Source organism: Festucalex cinctus, chromosome 16 (genome assembly GCF_051991245.1).
Source record: "Festucalex cinctus isolate MCC-2025b chromosome 16, RoL_Fcin_1.0, whole genome shotgun sequence".
Classification (NCBI taxonomy): domain Eukaryota; kingdom Metazoa; phylum Chordata; class Actinopteri; order Syngnathiformes; family Syngnathidae; genus Festucalex; species Festucalex cinctus.
Window position 1 is genome coordinate 3,727,501 of NC_135426.1, and position 15,678 is coordinate 3,743,178.

Genomic DNA, 15,678 nt, shown 5'->3' on the forward strand with positions numbered 1-15,678 from the left:
ACTTGAGCAGCTCCGCTTTGAAGTCCATGTTCCTTTTCCCCCCCCTCCCAGCCCCCGCCTCCACCTCTTCGCCGGCGCGCGCAGCTCAGCTCAGCTCAGCTCGCTTACATGTCCCGCAGCTGTGGCGGGGGCCGGGGAATGTGGGGCAGGCAGCGCTGCGGTACAAAGAGCAAAAGCAGGGAAAAACGAGTCAGCATGTGTGGACCGGAGGCCACAGAATCCACAGCAAAGCGCTCTTTTGTTCTCCATGAAGACAAACTGAGTGGATGTCATTTTCCACAAAAGACATTTCAAACAATAAAAGTCAAAAGTGGGATTAGTTTCTGGCTGGATCGCTTAAATTCCTCACAGGCTAAGCAAATAAGAGGATTCACAGGACACGCCCATATTTGGTGACGTAACAATTACACTACTTTTTTTGTTGGTGTTGAGTGTTTTGTATTTTACATACACGTACTGTGCATGTGATTGTTTCTGTTGACCATGTGGAGGCATAGAAACTTCCCAGACCTAAAGTGGTACACAGATTTACTGGTAATCTGGTAAATCTGGTTTTAAAGGGATACTTCACTTATGTACCCCATTATAGCAATAAAATTTAATATTTTGTCCATAATTAATAATTTGACATTTTTATATTTCACATACAATTAATACTTTCAAAAAACAATTTTGCCACTTCTTGTCGACTGAAAATGATATCACGTGCTCAGGCAACGACCAATCACAGCTCTTCTGTTTTCTAGGTTTGGTCACGTGACAGTCACATGCTGAGCTATGATTGGTCGTTACCTGATGCCTGAGCATATTGTGATGTCACTTTCAGTTGACAGCAAGATGCAAAATGTGTTTTTAAAATGTACTCATTGTACATGAAAAATAATGAAAATATCAAATTTATTATAAACAAAATATTAATTTTGACAGGAAAAAACGGCTAAATAAGTATCCCTTTAATTTTGTCTGCCATTTTGAAATTTCGTCTCAGTTTTAGTCCAATTTCAGTCACGCCTGTGAGTTTTTAATCAGTTAGTCAACCTCATCCCTTTTTTTAATGAGTCAATTTTTTGTCAACTATAAACCTAGCATTTTAGTCTTTATTTTAGTCCAATAAAGCGTCATTTTATTCATTTAGTTTTAGTCAACAAAAACTGTCAACGTTTTAGTCTAGACAATAATTTTATCCCTGTATTTTTTTTTTTCAGCAGATTATATTGAATCTTTTCTGATCTGAAACTATTTCACATAAAATGTTCTCATCTTTTTGATGAAAAACAACTTGACACATACAGTACAATTACAGTGGCTACTATGGCTCCATGCTTTGAGCTAATAAGTTAACAGTCGATCATTAGTTAGCAGTCACATTAACATTATTGTTGGAGCATTGGTTTAAGTTATAATTTACTTTTTTTTTCAACATTTAATTTCTGTCACACGTGTTTGTGCTGTATGTCACATGACAGTGTCACGGACGTGACAGATTAGCAGAGACAAGATTTTATGGTAAAATGGCACATTTACAAAATCACATCATTTTTGTCCCATTTTTGCTCATGAACTAAAATGTCCATAGATTTTAAGTCCACTTTAATTACTTTAAGGACATTTTCGTCTCATCTTCATTAGTTCGCCGAAAATGCAGACTGATTTAGTCCCAGTTGTTTATTAATGAGGGTTTTAGTCCGGTGAAAAATGTGTGTTGACAAAATTATTTTTGTTTAGTTTTTGTTGACGAAATGAACACTAGCACAGATGTCCACCAGACCTCTAGAGTATTTTCTGTGCGTGTGAGAGATGGTCACTATCGGTGCAGTGAAGCGCAAGCTTTGCTAGACAGGCCTGCACGATGTAGGCTAATCAATAGCATAATTAGGTCCTGAAACTCGAGCACTGATGCAGGACTTTTATCGTTGAAAAACCTAAGGATCCAATGATAATTTTGCGGTCGCGTTCCGCCCACAAGAGATCATGTAATCATCACTGTGTGGCGTTTGTAATTATGTACACCGCCATCATTGACAAATTTAGGCACAGAAGAATGTAATGGCTGTCTTAAATATCGTAATCTGCGATGTTTATCACGGACACAATACTTTCATCCATGCTTTATTGTTATACAGACACACCATAGGAAAAAACAAAAAACAAAAAGCCAACCAACAGAATGGTATTTCCTCGCCGACATAAATGATGAGATATGAAGCCACTGCATCGAAAGTGAATCGAGTTTGAGGCTAAACTTCACCTGAAATCATGCAAATCACTTTTTTTTCTTCACATGTAAAGTACAGTAATCCTTCACGTGATGATTTTCATTTCAAAATCAGAACTTTGTGTGCCAAGGACCAACTCGACTGCATACCATTTAGAAAGTGCTTTGGCGCCATCTTGTGGCATGTTAGGGTGTTCATACAAAAAAAAAAAAAAAACTCACCAGTAGCCAACCTTGAACCTGCTCGTTGCACTTTTATCACTCAAAAGAATGGCTATTACTACAAAACACTTCAGGAATGTATACACAGAAGCATGTTAACATTATTCACCGGCATATGCTCTTTCTATGCTGCGAAAAAAAAAAAAAAAAAAAAAAAACCCTTATTGGCATAACTTGATCGTGACTTTTTCCATTCTACTCTCTTAAGTGGCTACAACAGTGTATCCAAACGCATGAAACCACTCTGCCCCTAGGTGGCCAAATCGGGTAAAACATGAACAGGTTCCCAATACACAAACAAGGTCAAGACAGTATAAAATAGTTGCATTAAAATCAATTTTAGGACATTTAAAATCAATTCTGAATTGTACTAAATGAAAATTGCGATTCTTATGAGAATCAATTTTTTGGCACAGCCCTATTAACCACGCTAATAAAATTCTGACGTCTTTAGAATTTGTAACGAGGTTCTCGACATGAAATTTTTCAAGCAGAAAACAACTCAAAGCAGCTACTTTTGGGGATATGAAAAATATGTGGATTCACCACATCTCATGTACAAGATGAGTGTCGAAAAATTAATATTGGGGGTATGAATGAGACCTCGTTTTATGTGTGTTCTGTGATTACACCGGAAATGACTCACCTGACACGTATGGTCTGAGATTTAAGAGCCTCCTCCTCCATAACGGCTTTCTGAAAATCGCAAAGGCAGCAGTATAAACAGGAAGCCCAAAACACCTAGAATGGAGGCATACAACAAAAATGAGGTGCAAGATGATAAAGTTTACCATAACACTGTCAATTTACCTGATTTTGCTTTGTAATATGTTCCACTCTGCTCACCATGCATACCACCACCCGCACTACTGTTACTGGTAGTCAAATTTATTTTCAGTTGTTTTGTCCCATCTCCATTTTTAAAGGTAATAATTGTACATGAAAAAATAATGAAGTTAGGAAATTCATTTTGGACAAAATATGAACTGCTGAAAATTGTTCAATGAGTCAAGTAATCCATTTAAAGAAAAGAATAGGGCCCGAGCAGTGACCAAAACAACAAAAAATGGAAAGTGACAAGTGTTGGTCAATTGTCATTTAACGCTAAAGGTACGTGTGCGTCCTCCACGTGCTTTTTGACTTTGGCCTCGGACGGGAAGCTCTTGTGACAGCAGCTGCAAACGTGCTCGGCGTCGCCCGGATGGCCGCGGCGTTTGTGACACGCCAACTGGGACGAGCTCTTGAACCTGAGCCCACAGGCGCGGCAGGCGTACGGCCGCTCACCCGTGTGCCGCCGGCGGTGCAGCTGCGCCTCGCCACGGCTGAGGAAGGCCTTGTCGCACACGCCGCACGGGAACGGCCTCTCGCCCGTGTGGATGAGGCGGTGGCGGGTGAGCGCGTGGGGCTTGGCAAAGCCCTTGCCGCAGTGGGCACACGGGTACGGGCGGGCGCCGGCGTGCGCGGCGGCATGCTCCCGCTGCGTCTTCTTGCTCTTGAAGCGCTTGCCGCACAGCGGGCAGCCGAACGGCCGCTCGTCAGCGTGCGAGCGCTGGTGCTTGGAGAGCTCGCCGTGCGACAAGAAGGCCTTGCCGCACTGGGCGCACAGGAAGGGCCGCTCGCCCGTGTGCATGCGCTCGTGACGCGCCAGCACCGACGCCAGCGTGAAGGTCTTGGCGCAGTGCGAGCAGCCGAAGGGCCGCTCGCCCGTGTGCACGCGCTGGTGCTTGGCCAGCGCGAAACGCAGCGAGAAGCGCTTGCCACACTGGCCACACTGGTGAGGCCGCTCGCCCGTGTGCGCAGACATGTGCCGCTTCACGTCCGACCGCCGCGTGTACGTTTTCTCGCAGCGTGGGCACTGGAAGCGCCGCTCGGCCCGATGCGCCCGGCGGTGTAGCGAGCGCTCCGCCGGCGAGTCGAAGGCGTCGCCGCAGCGCGCGCAGACGTAGCGCTTGTCGGCGTGCGACTTCCGATGAGCCAGCAGTTCGCCGGGCGAGGCGAAGGCGAGGCCGCAGATGGAGCAGATGTGTGGCAGGCGGCCGCCGTCCGAGCGGCAGCTCTTGTGGTGGGCGGTGAGCGCGCGCAGGTTGGCGAAGGTGGCGCCGCACGGCGGGCAGGTGAAGGAGACCGAGGCGGCGTGCCACTTGCTCTCGTGCTTGGCCAGGTCCCACGAGTGCTGGAAGGTGCGCTCGCAGCGCGAGCAGCGGTAGGGCCGCTCGCCCGTGTGGGTCATCTGGTGGCGCCGCACGTCCGATGTGCGCGTGAACGTCCGGCCGCACGTCTCGCACGTCAGGGACTTTTTGCTTGGCGGCGGGCTTTCCGAGCCGCCACCGTCAGCGTCGCCTTTGGGGATGAGCTTGATGGATGTGAAGATTTCATCCGATTCAGACGGAATCGGAGCCGCTTGGGAGCCCGAGAGCTGGCGGTAGTCGTTAGTGCGAACGCTCCGCATGTGGAAGTGCGGCGGGCTATCGTCGTCCGAGTTGTGGAAGGGACACTGCGAGCACGTGAAGATGATGGAGGTCATCGCATCCGAGTTCCCTGCGGGTGAAATAATAGACATTTTAGAGGGTGGCAGGCGATTAAAATTTTTAATCGGAATTAATCGCATGACTTCAATAGTTAACATGATTAGTCACAACTTTTATTCCTGTTCTAAATAGAAATATGGCTGCATTTATTAGTCACTGATATAGTTATTTCATAATAATTCATAAAATTGAGTTAAAATTTTAAATATGCTGTCCTGTAGTAGTGTTAATTTCATCAATGCTCATTTTTTACCCGACTAAAAGTAGACTAGATTAAAACCCTCATTAAAAAACAATAACTGGGACTAAATCAGTCTGCATTTCTGTCGACGAACGAAGACGAGACGAAAGTGTCCTTCACTTAATAAAAACTGGACTAAAATCTAAGGACATTTTTATTTCATGGACAAAAACAAGACGAAAATATGATTTTGGAAAGTCTTCTCTGCTAATCTGTCACTGTGACACTGTCATGTGACACACCCTCTTTCAAATCTGGAGCTAGCGAGTGCAACATGCACAAACACGTGGGACAGATTCACAGTGAAAAGTTAAATAAATTAAAAAAAAAAAGTAAATTATAGTTATATCATTAATCCTACGGCTATAAAATTCAACAACTATATTAATCCAACCGCTAACTAATCCTGGCTAATTTACTAGCTTGTAGAATGGAGCCATAGTAGCTACTAGGGGTGTGAATTGGCTAGTACCTGACGATTCGATTCGTATCACGATTCACAGGTCACGATTCGATACCGATTAATCCCGATACGAATTTATAAGTCGATTGTTGCGATTGTTTTCATTCAAATTTAGAAAATACTAATCAGTAAGCTTGTAGAGTGTAAGATTTATATGAAAATGTATTATTTATTTATCTGAAATTTCAGTCTTATAGAGGTTGTAATCTGTTTCATGTTTGAACAGCATTAAAATAAAATATTAAGGCTTAATGTTCCGTTCATATAACATTCTTCCATGCTCAAGGTGTGAATCCTAACCCGAAGTCAGACGTTTTGTTGAATATTTTTCCATTAAAAATGGAAGTTTAAAAATCGATTCACACACAAAAAACAAAACAAAAAAGGCAATGATGATAAGACGTTGAATCGGTAAGAATACCGAATGAACAATTCTGAGCTCTTAAAAAAAAAATAAAAAATAAAAATAAAAATAAAAATAAAAATTAAAAAAATCTATTTTTTTTTTTATTGAATCAATTCGAGAATCGCGCGATGTAGTATCGCGATATATCGCCGGATCGATTTTTTATAACACCCCTAGTAGCTACTTGTTGATATACTGTAATTGAGTGTCAAGTTGAATTCATCAAAAAGATGAGAGAAAATTTTGTGAAATGGTTTTAGATCTGAAATGTTCAACATAATTTGCTGACAAAAAAATAATGTACAGGGGTAAAATGATTGTCCTGTCTAAAACTACACTAAAAATGTGACATTTTTTTGTTGACTAAAACTCGACAAATAAAATGATGTTTTCTTGGACTAAAATAAAGACTAAAATGCTAGATTTATAGTAGACTAAAAATGGACTAACTAAAAACAGGACGAGATTGACTCACTGTGATTAAAAACTAACAAGCGAGGTTGAAACTGGACTAAAACTGACACAAATTTAAAAATGGTAGATAAAATCAACACTATCCTCTAGTGTGATATTGATTTGTGTTGGCCTTTTATCTGCCACAAGATGGTATAATTGGATTTGTAAGACGGCTCAGTGCATTTTTCTTTTCAGATTAAGAGCTATCTAAATTTAACATGAACTTGTGAAATTCTGCACATTTAAACAATTGTAAAACACAACTTGACACCAGTCTCCACAAATATATGCATCATTATTATTTTTACTAGGGGTGTGTGTGAATTGCCTAGTACCTGGCGATTCTATCCATGTCACGATTTCTAGGTCATGATTCTATTCGATTAATCCCGATATCAATCTATAAGTCGATTATTATGATTATTTTTTTTTTTGTTACTCAAATTTAGAAAATACTAATCAGTAAATGTGTACACTGTAAGATTTGTATGAAAATGTACTAATCTGACGATTTAGGCTCATAACTGAGAGTGCACTGTATTTAACAAACAGGTTGCGATCTGGTTCATGTTTGAACAGCACTGAAATCAAATCTTAAGGCTTAATGTTCCATTAATATAACATTCTTCCATAATTAAAAGTGCCCCAAGTAAGACATTGTGTTGAACATTTCCATCAAAAATTTATGTTTTAAGTATCGATTTGGCTGCATATTGAATCGATGAGAATTCTGCACAGCAATATCGTGATATATTGCCGAATTGATTTTTTTTAACACCTCTAATTATTACTACTAAATTTTGATGTGGTCGTGTCTACTGCTTTGCGACCCCAGTGCAGGTGTTCCACGTAAGGGACAGTCAATCGTGCATTAAAAAAAAAATTGTGGCATTAGAGGAACTTTAAATTAACACACTAATTTTGACACGTCTAATAATTTTTTTAAAAATGTTGATAAGGGCTCACAGGTTCACACGCTTACCTTTGTCACTTCCCTTAATGGCGATCACAGATGAGCCAAGTGGTTGGCCAGTTTGAATGCTGGAAGATAAAATTACATCGCAAACAGGAAGTTCCGCTGCCGCGCCCTCTTCGGTAGAAGATTCCTTCGCTTCAGTGTCAGGTTGGACGTCGTCTTCATTTGCAAATTGATGGTCTATCGACGTGTCGTTTTCAAGCCCGTCCTTTCTCAACGCTTTGGTCAACATCTCCAGCGTTTTGGCCATGTCCAGCGTCTCGCCTGCGGCGTTCTCAGGGGGCGCCGCGCCCACCTGGTACAAATCCGTCTGGACTGCAGACGCCATATCTTGGACCTCCACTTCCGTGTAGACCGTCACCACGCTGTACTGCTCGGCCTGGGCGAGAGCCACGGGATGGAGGACGTCGGAGTAGTCGTGCACCCCCTGGGAGACGTTTGCTTTTTGAGACGGTGGGATGGACAGAGCGGACATGATGCAGCTGCCAATGGTGGACGAGGGACCGTCTGGAAGAAACAAGAACGTGAGATGAACTTCAACGACCATGATAGAGTCCAGACTACTACTGCATACTGATTTAGTCCCACTTATTGTTTATTAATGAGGGTTTTAGTCTAGTCTAGTTTTAGTCAGGTGAAAAATGTGTGTTAACTAGGGATGCAGGATAATGCTATTTTTAATCAATACCGATAAACCAATAATTTAGAAGTGCCGATGTTGATAACCGATAAGCAAGCCGATAATTGTTTGCAAAATTAACTTGAATATAAATATGCTTTCAAGTCCTACTATAAGTCTAACAAATACATTCAAACATTGTACATTTGCACAATGTTTCAATGTATGTAAAGCACCATGAAGCTGAATTTTATTGATATGAGCCACAACCACAACAGATAGACCAACGTGGCATGTCTATAATTATTGCTTGATTTCTTTATTATCTGGTTTATCTGTCCATCCATCCATCCATCCATCCATCTTCTTCCGCTTATCTGGGGTTGGGTCGCGGGGGCAGCAGCTTCAGGAGGGAAACCCAGACTTCCCTCTCCCCAGCCACTTCAACCAGCTCCTCCGGTGGGATCCCAAGGCGTTCCCAGGCCAGCCGAGAGACATAGTCTCTCCAGCGTGTCCTGGGTCGTCCCCGGGGCCTCCCACTGGTGGGACATGCCCGGAACACCTCCCCAGGGAGGCGTCCAGGAGGCATCCGAACCAGATGCCCGAGCCACCTCAGCTGGCTCCTCTTAACGTGGAGGAGCAGTGGCTCGACTCTGAGTCCCTCCCGGATGACTGAGTTTCTCACCCTATCTCGAAGGGAGAGCCCGGACGCCCTGCGGAGGTAACTCATTTCGGCCGCTTGTATCCGGGATCTCGTTCTTTCGGTCACGACCCACAGCTCGTGACCATAGGTGAGGGTCGGAACGTAGATCGACCGGTAAATCGAGAGCTTTGCCTTTTGGCTCAGCTCTTTCTTTACCACGACGGACCGATACAGAGTCCGCATCACTGCAGACGCTGCACCGATCCACCTGTCGATCTCCCGCTCCATCCTACCCTCACTCGTTAACAAGACCCCAAGATAACTTGAATTCCTCCACTTGGGGCAGGATCTCATCCCCGACCTGAAGACGACACTCCACCCTTTTCCGACTGAGGACCATGGTCTCGGATTTGGAGGTGCTGATCCCCATCCCAACCGCTTCACACTCGGCTGCGAACCGCTCCAGTGGGAGTTGGAGGCCCCGGCTTGATGAAGCCAACAGCACCACATCATCTACAAAGAGCAGAGATGCAATGCTGAGGCCACCAAACCGGAACCCCTCAACGCCTCGGCTGCGCCTAGAAATTCTGTCCATAAAAGTTATGAACAGAATCGATGACAAAGGGCAACCTTGGTGGAGTCCAACCCTCACCGGAAACGAATCCGACTTACTGCCGGCAATGCGGATCAAACTCTGGCAACGGTCGTACAGGGACCGAACAGCCCGTATCAGGGGGCCCGGTACCCCGTACTCCCGAAGCAACCCCCACAGGACTCCCCGAGGGACACGGTCGAACGCCTTCTCCAAATCCACAAAACACATGTGGACTGGTTGAGCGAACTCCCACGCCCCCTCAAGGATCCTGCTGAGGGTGTAGAGCTGGTCCACTGTTCCACAGCCACGACGAAAACCACACTGCTCCTCCTGAATCCGAGATTCGACCTCCCGACGGACCCTTCTCTCCAGCACCCCTGAATAGACCTTACCAGGGAGCCTGAGGAGTGTGATCCCTCTGTAGTTGGAGAACACCCTCCGGTCCCCCTTCTTAAAAAGGGGGACCACCGCCCCGGTCTGCCAATCCAGAGGCACTGTCCCCGATGTGCACGCGATGTTGTTGAGGCGTGTCAACCACGACAGCCCCACAACATCCAGAGTCTTTAGGAACTCCGGGCGGATCTCATCCACCCCCGGAGCCCTGACACCGAGGAGCTTTCCAACCACCTCAGTGAATTCGACCCCAGAGATAGGAGAGCCCACCTCAGAGTCCCCAGACTCTGGTTTATCTGTATGAAATCAAATTGCTGATAATTATCGGCAGATTTCTCTATTATCTGGTTTATCTGTTTGACGGCCACCGATATTATCGTGCATCCCTCGTGTTAACGAAATTATTTTTATTTCATTTTTGTTGACAAAATTAAAACTATACTCACGTTGCATTTTAAAAAGTCCAGCAGCCTTACAGTGCTCAAAGATTGAGGCCAGCTCTCCTGGCGTGAACTGGACGCACTCGCTCAAAACGGTGGGAGCCGAACCAAGCCAGGCTGCCGTCTGGAATCAAAACACAATAATGGTTCATTTGCCAAATAATAAATATAAAATACCAGGACAAAGTGAACTTACTACCTGCTTGAGGTCTGGTACCGGGAGCAGCTTCTCTAATTTTGAGAGGAGTTCCCAAAGTAACACATGAAGGGCTGCATCATACTTTTGTCCATATTCTACAGGGAACACTTCCTATAAAAAAAAAAATAGTAATAATGAAAAAAATAAAATAAAATACAAACACTTAATTTTCAACAAAAACTAATTGTTTCAAAGGATATAATAAATATATTAGCTTGCCTAACCTGAAAGAAGTAAGCTCGTTCAGCTGGATCCTTCAGGAGGCTCTGAACCAGAGCAACGAAAGTAGTCTCTGCCGTTTTCACCTCGATGTCACTCTGCAAGCACACGTTTCATAAATGACAGGAATGAAAACAAGAAGCTCATGACGTCGTCACTGCACTGACATCTGGAGTTACTGGGAGTCTCTCCAAGTATCTGTGGATCATCTGAGAGTCCACAGAACCTCGGGCACAGTCTTTGCACATCTCCAAGATCAGCTGCAGGAAGAGCAAACGTGAATACATTCCAAAATCCTACTCAAGACCTACTCAGTGTTGTATTACCCTCGCTCGAAGGCCCAGGATGAGCTGGGCTCTCTGCTTGTTGTTCATCAGTCCGGGTACCGCCTCGGTCACCGAGTACACAAACTCTTGGAGTGTCTGGTAGTTCATCACATCTTTCTGCTTGGCCAGCTGCCATATGGCGGCCGAGCACAGCTGCAAAGGAGGCACCAGTCGGCGGAGGGTCGACAGCGGTGGGCCACTCTCTGAAAAATACAATCATTTAATTAATCAAATATTTAATACAATAAGCGAAGTGTGCATTAAGTTTGCGCATGCGCGAAGGAAAAAACGAGGCTACCAACTACTCTATCAATTTGAATGGCGGAGATTAGAGTGGTGACAATCTTTGTGTAACTGTACACTTTAAAGCTTGCAAGTCAACTTCCCCGATGTCAGTAATCCACATGCTATGCATGTTAATAAAAACAGCAACTTTCCAGCGGTTGAAACGTTTCTATCAGAGCTGATTCCATTGGATCCAATTCATTTACAATGACCGTTTGGTAGTTTCGCCTACCCACAATGCACCACGCCGCTACCCATAATGCACCTTGAATTCGAGATGCGCACTTCGCTTATTAGTCTCCAAATAACAATAGAACTACAATATCAATGTAACTTATATGTTGGACTGTTATTAGGGGTTCACTGTTCACAGTAAATGCACATATAATTCTACCTTCTCAAAACATGAACGCAACAGCACAAGCCTGACTGACTGGCTCAAAAAGCTTTACGTAGTTGGGCCCCGCTAACCAGCTAGCTAACATAAAACAGACAACACCACGAGTTAATTATTCAAATACATACGGTTCATTTTCGCTATGTTATTCCCAAGACGGTTACGGTGGTATGCAAGTTCTCCCGTAGCCTTGATAAAATAAAATCAAAAGGCGATGTTTATTTTATCGGTTAGCATGCGCTATCATGACGCAAGCGTACTTTCCCTCAAAGTCACTCTCTTAAATTTCCGCTTTTCAAAACAAGAGTCATATTAAACTCTGCGCATTCAACAAAAAATGCCTTAACTACAATCATGCAACATTTCGTGTTAATAAATATGACGCAATTTTTTTTTTTTATCAATTCGTTCGTTTTTAGGCATGAAACACAGATCAGTAGCATGAAACGAGTTCGATTGGCAATACCGGATGTTCGTATATCAGCCCGTCACTTCAAAATACAACGTGAATTGCCGTCGTCTCGCGATATTACAGTTCATATTCGTCACATGAAACAGTCAACAAAAGTGTGCACGTCGTATCTGCCTTTTCTTCATCATAGAAAGCAGAAAAAAATAATTTGCACTCAAATAAGTGGCGCGTCTTTTCGTAAGAGATATGGACGAGGACGGACTTCCGATTGTGGGCTCTGGAGTCGACCTGACGAAGGTTAGTCAAGCTAGCTTTTTAGCTTAGCCAGGAAATGATAGACTGTACATACAGTATGTCAAACGGAGCTGTGTTCGTTTCAAAGCAACTTTTTCCAACTTGAGCAAGATGCTGGGTAGATTTTCTAATTCAGAGTCAACATTTTAACACTTACATGTTATTGTCACATAGTTCCATTTATTAATGTCCTGCCTTTATAGGTTCCAGCCATTCAACAGAGAAGAATTGTTGCTTTTCTCAACCAGTTCATTGTCCACACGGTTCGCTTCCTTAACAACTTTTCCACCGTGTGTGAAGAGGTCTGTGCTTTTTATCTGCACACTTCTTTACCACCATTAAAAATGTAAAAACTCAGATCTTGAACTTTGGCCTCCAGAAACTTGCCAACATATCACTGCGCATCCAGCAGATCGAGACCACGCTGTGTATCTTGGAAGCCAAGGTTAGTTCTTTTCTTTCTCCTCCTTCTTTGTACATCACAACTCCCCCTCGATGGAATATCGTCCAACTGTGAGCAGATTTCCTCCATCCCTGGACTGGAGGACGTAACGGTAGATGCAGTCGCACATCCCCGGGGTGTTCATGCCAATGGAACTGGCACTTCTGGACCCGGTCACACAGAAGGTCCACCAGCAGTGTTGCTTCCCCCTTCTGAGGTTAAAAAAAAAACAAAACAAAACATCCCACTATGTTATTAACGTGTTGACTTTTATTAAATACCCTCTGCTCTATTTTAAGCCAACTCACCATGCTCCAGACGATGTGATGACGCCCAAAACCGAGGAGGTGAACGTCATGACGGTGGCCAAGGATCCACGCTATGCCAAATATCTGAAGATGGTTCAAGTGGTGTGTGTGAAACTTTGTAGTGTCGCTCCCACACACTTTCAGACGAACCATCACAGGCATAAACCATCCGTTGTTGTTGTTGTTGTTGGCAGGGTGTTCCCGTCATGGCCATCCGGAATAAAATGAACATGGAAGGTTTGGATCCAGACTTGCTAGAGTAAGTTTAGAAAATATTTCCTCTTTGTAATTTTTGTTGCTTTTTCCCCACTTTTAACATGACACTTTACTGCTGGTTGGCAGCAAGCCGGACACTCCCGTGCCAGACTTGAGAGGGAAAAGCGGCGAGGAGCACAACATGGATGCTTCAGATAGCGAGTCGTCCTTCAGTGACTGATGTCGAGACGAGTGCGATTTGGCCTGCACTGGCCAAACATCAGCGAAGTGACCGTCCTGGGAGCAGGCTTGCACAAGCTCCAGATAAAAGCATTTAGTGCTTATTTCACTGAACAGTTTGTTGGGGACACAAAATAATCAATGATGTTGACGTTCTCCGTGATGGAATCCAATTTACTAACATTTACCTGTTTAAGATTTCATCCTGAAAACGAAGGCCCTGTTCAAAAGCATGACTTATTTTATGCTAACAACAAGATAGCATAAATTGTCCATAGATGTGATGAAAATGGATGGCTGGAACATGCAATTATGAGATGTGATGTGGAGGACAATAGCAGTACTTTTCAGAGAATTATTTATGTTTTAACTGTCAACTTGAGCAACAGTTTGTTTTTTGTTTGTTAACTATTAGTGTGCAAATAAAGTATACTGATTCTATTCCTTATTAAGGACATGTTAAGGAATCCTTAACATGTTTCAAACTCTTGAACTGTTCCTGCCATACATACAACTACCACCAGAGGGTGACAAAAACACCAGCATATTTCATGAATTCGTTAATGTTTTTATATGTTAGAATTTCTAAGAAAAACATGCAGATATTTTACAGATGCATCAGTTTTCATTGTTAAGGTGTTGAGGAGGAAAAAAAAAAAAAACTTATGTTGTCGGTCCACAAAATGGATGGCAGGTCACTTCTGGCTCCAGATGTTTTTACCTAACTTAGATTTTTGTTTCCAAAACAAAAAAACATAGTGCTATTTTTAAGTAAGTTACCAGCGAGCTAAAGTTCATTGTCTCAGGACCTCATTTGAATGCTTAAGAAGTGAGGTACATAAAACGCTGACCTACTTCTTTCTTAAAACTTTAATATAGAACAATAACATGCACACACAAAACCAGCCTCTGTATTTTCCTATCACCCCTCACGATCGACTTTGGAGCAGTTGCAGTAAAACCGACCGGGCAGGATGTTTTAAAAAAAAAAATAAAAGTGGACATTTGGTCACCCCAACCTAACTGCTCCCCTTAAATTGGTCCAAAAGTCAAGTCACGTCATCTTTATTTATATAGTGTCTTCAGCAAGCTAAATTAGCTTTAGGGCTAGCTATTTCCGAGTTAGTCTGGTGCCATGGTCCCACAAGCTAGCTTTAGCATCATTTTTGAATTAAAATGTCTTTTTTATTTATTTATTTTTTTACATACTGTGATTTAGAATAAACTCAACTCCTGTTTGGAAAGATCTCAAATCAAGCAGAATCTCTTACTAGTTCATTTTATTAGTGCAATTAGCTTAGCAAATAAATATTTGAATATTAATGACTCATAAAGTACAGTACTTACAGTATTTATAGATCCTGAGTGGACAATCATTTAAAAAAACCAAAAAAAACAACTCAATTGAATACATGTAACATTTAAAGCACCAATTCGAGGAGCATGTAGTGGTACATTACTCATACTAACCAAACGTATCCTTATTAATATTCACATTCTTATTTCATCTTCCTGAGACGAATGAAATCTTTGAAACATTACAGCAAGGCAAGTGTTGAAAGATTGTCAAGTGTAGGCTCAATTGTGAAACATGCTGATTAAAAAAATGACTTAGGAAGTGGAATTTTTTTTTTTGTAGAAAAGATGTAAAAGAACAATTCTTGTAGGCTTTCAAAAGATGACAGAACGGACAACACAACATTTAACAACGCGCAAAAAATAAGGCTACCGTAGTCTGGAGGAAAAAATAAATAAAAAAATCTCAATTGCACAAGTATAGAACCATGACAGATATCACAGCACTGATTAATGCACTTAACGGGTCATTACGGCTCACAAAATGTTTACAAAAAACGCACAACAGGTGGTCTTATGCCTTAAACGATCTACGACCTGATAGAAGTAAACAATGTGACGCACCTTGACTAGTCTTCTGCGAGCAGCTGCTTTTAGGCTGGTGACTGCAGTAGTTTGCGAGTATAAAGTGGCGTTGAGAAGGCCATCATTCACAATCACTCAACCTTCCGGAGGATGTAGAGAATGCCGATGTTGTCGATGGTGACGAATGTGGAAAAATCGGGTGACACGTGGACCTTCTTAAGTGCACTTCCTGTTGGGTAGAAGGTCTGCAGGGCTTCTCCTTTGTCCACGTCCCACCACTGGA

The 15,678-nt window shown here is 43.0% G+C and overlaps 4 protein-coding genes across 7 annotated transcripts in view; 1 reads left to right on the top strand and 3 right to left on the bottom strand.

Annotated features, from left to right (window-relative positions):
- Positions 1-3,167, bottom strand: part of LOC144003277 (differentially expressed in FDCP 6 homolog) — an 82,855-nt gene extending 79,688 nt beyond the window's left edge. Inside the window, exon 1 of the mRNA XM_077499359.1 lies at positions 1-3,167. This exon is cut by the window's left edge and continues 68 nt beyond it. Within this exon, the coding sequence (XP_077355485.1) occupies positions 1-28 (28 nt within the window). The 5' untranslated portion in view covers positions 29-3,167.
- Positions 3,168-3,309: 142 nt separating this feature from the next.
- LOC144003276 (uncharacterized) lies at positions 3,310-15,584 on the bottom strand. Of its 4 annotated transcripts, none has more exons than XM_077499354.1 (8): positions 15,435-15,584; positions 10,942-11,144; positions 10,783-10,875; positions 10,621-10,713; positions 10,394-10,507; positions 10,204-10,321; positions 7,514-8,014; positions 3,310-4,975 (listed from the first exon to the last, which is right to left on the bottom strand). In XM_077499354.1, the coding sequence occupies exons 2-8, from the start codon at positions 11,047-11,049 to the stop codon at positions 3,525-3,527; spliced, it is 2,478 nt and encodes an 825-aa protein (XP_077355480.1). In that variant the 5' UTR covers positions 11,050-11,144; positions 15,435-15,584; the 3' UTR covers positions 3,310-3,524. The 4 variants fall into 4 exon arrangements, with proteins under 4 accessions (XP_077355480.1, XP_077355478.1, XP_077355479.1 ...); XM_077499352.1 differs by lacking the exon at positions 15,435-15,584 and adding an exon at positions 11,752-12,104; XM_077499353.1 differs by lacking the exon at positions 15,435-15,584 and adding an exon at positions 11,752-12,103 and having other exon boundaries at positions 10,397-10,507.
- Positions 12,117-13,962, top strand: washc3 (WASH complex subunit 3). Its single transcript, XM_077499365.1, has 7 exons — positions 12,117-12,332; positions 12,533-12,631; positions 12,709-12,774; positions 12,851-12,988; positions 13,071-13,181; positions 13,274-13,338; positions 13,422-13,962. Exons 1-7 carry the CDS (start codon positions 12,282-12,284, stop codon positions 13,513-13,515), a joined length of 624 nt encoding a protein of 207 aa, XP_077355491.1. The 5' UTR covers positions 12,117-12,281; the 3' UTR covers positions 13,516-13,962.
- Positions 14,780-15,678, bottom strand: part of apaf1 (apoptotic peptidase activating factor 1) — a 74,309-nt gene continuing 73,410 nt past the window's right edge. Inside the window, exon 27 of the mRNA XM_077499348.1 lies at positions 14,780-15,673. Within this exon, the coding sequence (XP_077355474.1) occupies positions 15,527-15,673 (147 nt within the window). The 3' untranslated portion in view covers positions 14,780-15,526. The remainder of the gene's footprint in view (positions 15,674-15,678) is intronic.

Bases quoted from the DNA above. Each gene is read 5' to 3' on its own strand.
- LOC144003276 (XM_077499352.1), bottom strand. The intron at 10,714-10,782 runs GTCAGTGCAGTG...GTGTGCTTGCAG, and splicing joins GACTCCCAGTAACTCCAGAT to AGTGACATCGAGGTGAAAAC. The intron at 4,976-7,513 runs GTAAGCGTGTGA...TTTCACCCGCAG, and splicing joins CATTAAGGGAAGTGACAAAG to GGAACTCGGATGCGATGACC.
- washc3 (XM_077499365.1), top strand. From the start codon at position 12,282: ATGGACGAGGACGGACTTCCGATTGTGGGCTCTGGAGTCGACCTGACG. The intron at 12,632-12,708 runs GTCTGTGCTTTT...TTTGGCCTCCAG, and splicing joins TTTCCACCGTGTGTGAAGAG to AAACTTGCCAACATATCACT. The intron at 13,182-13,273 runs GTGTGTGTGAAA...TGTTGTTGGCAG, and splicing joins ATCTGAAGATGGTTCAAGTG to GGTGTTCCCGTCATGGCCAT.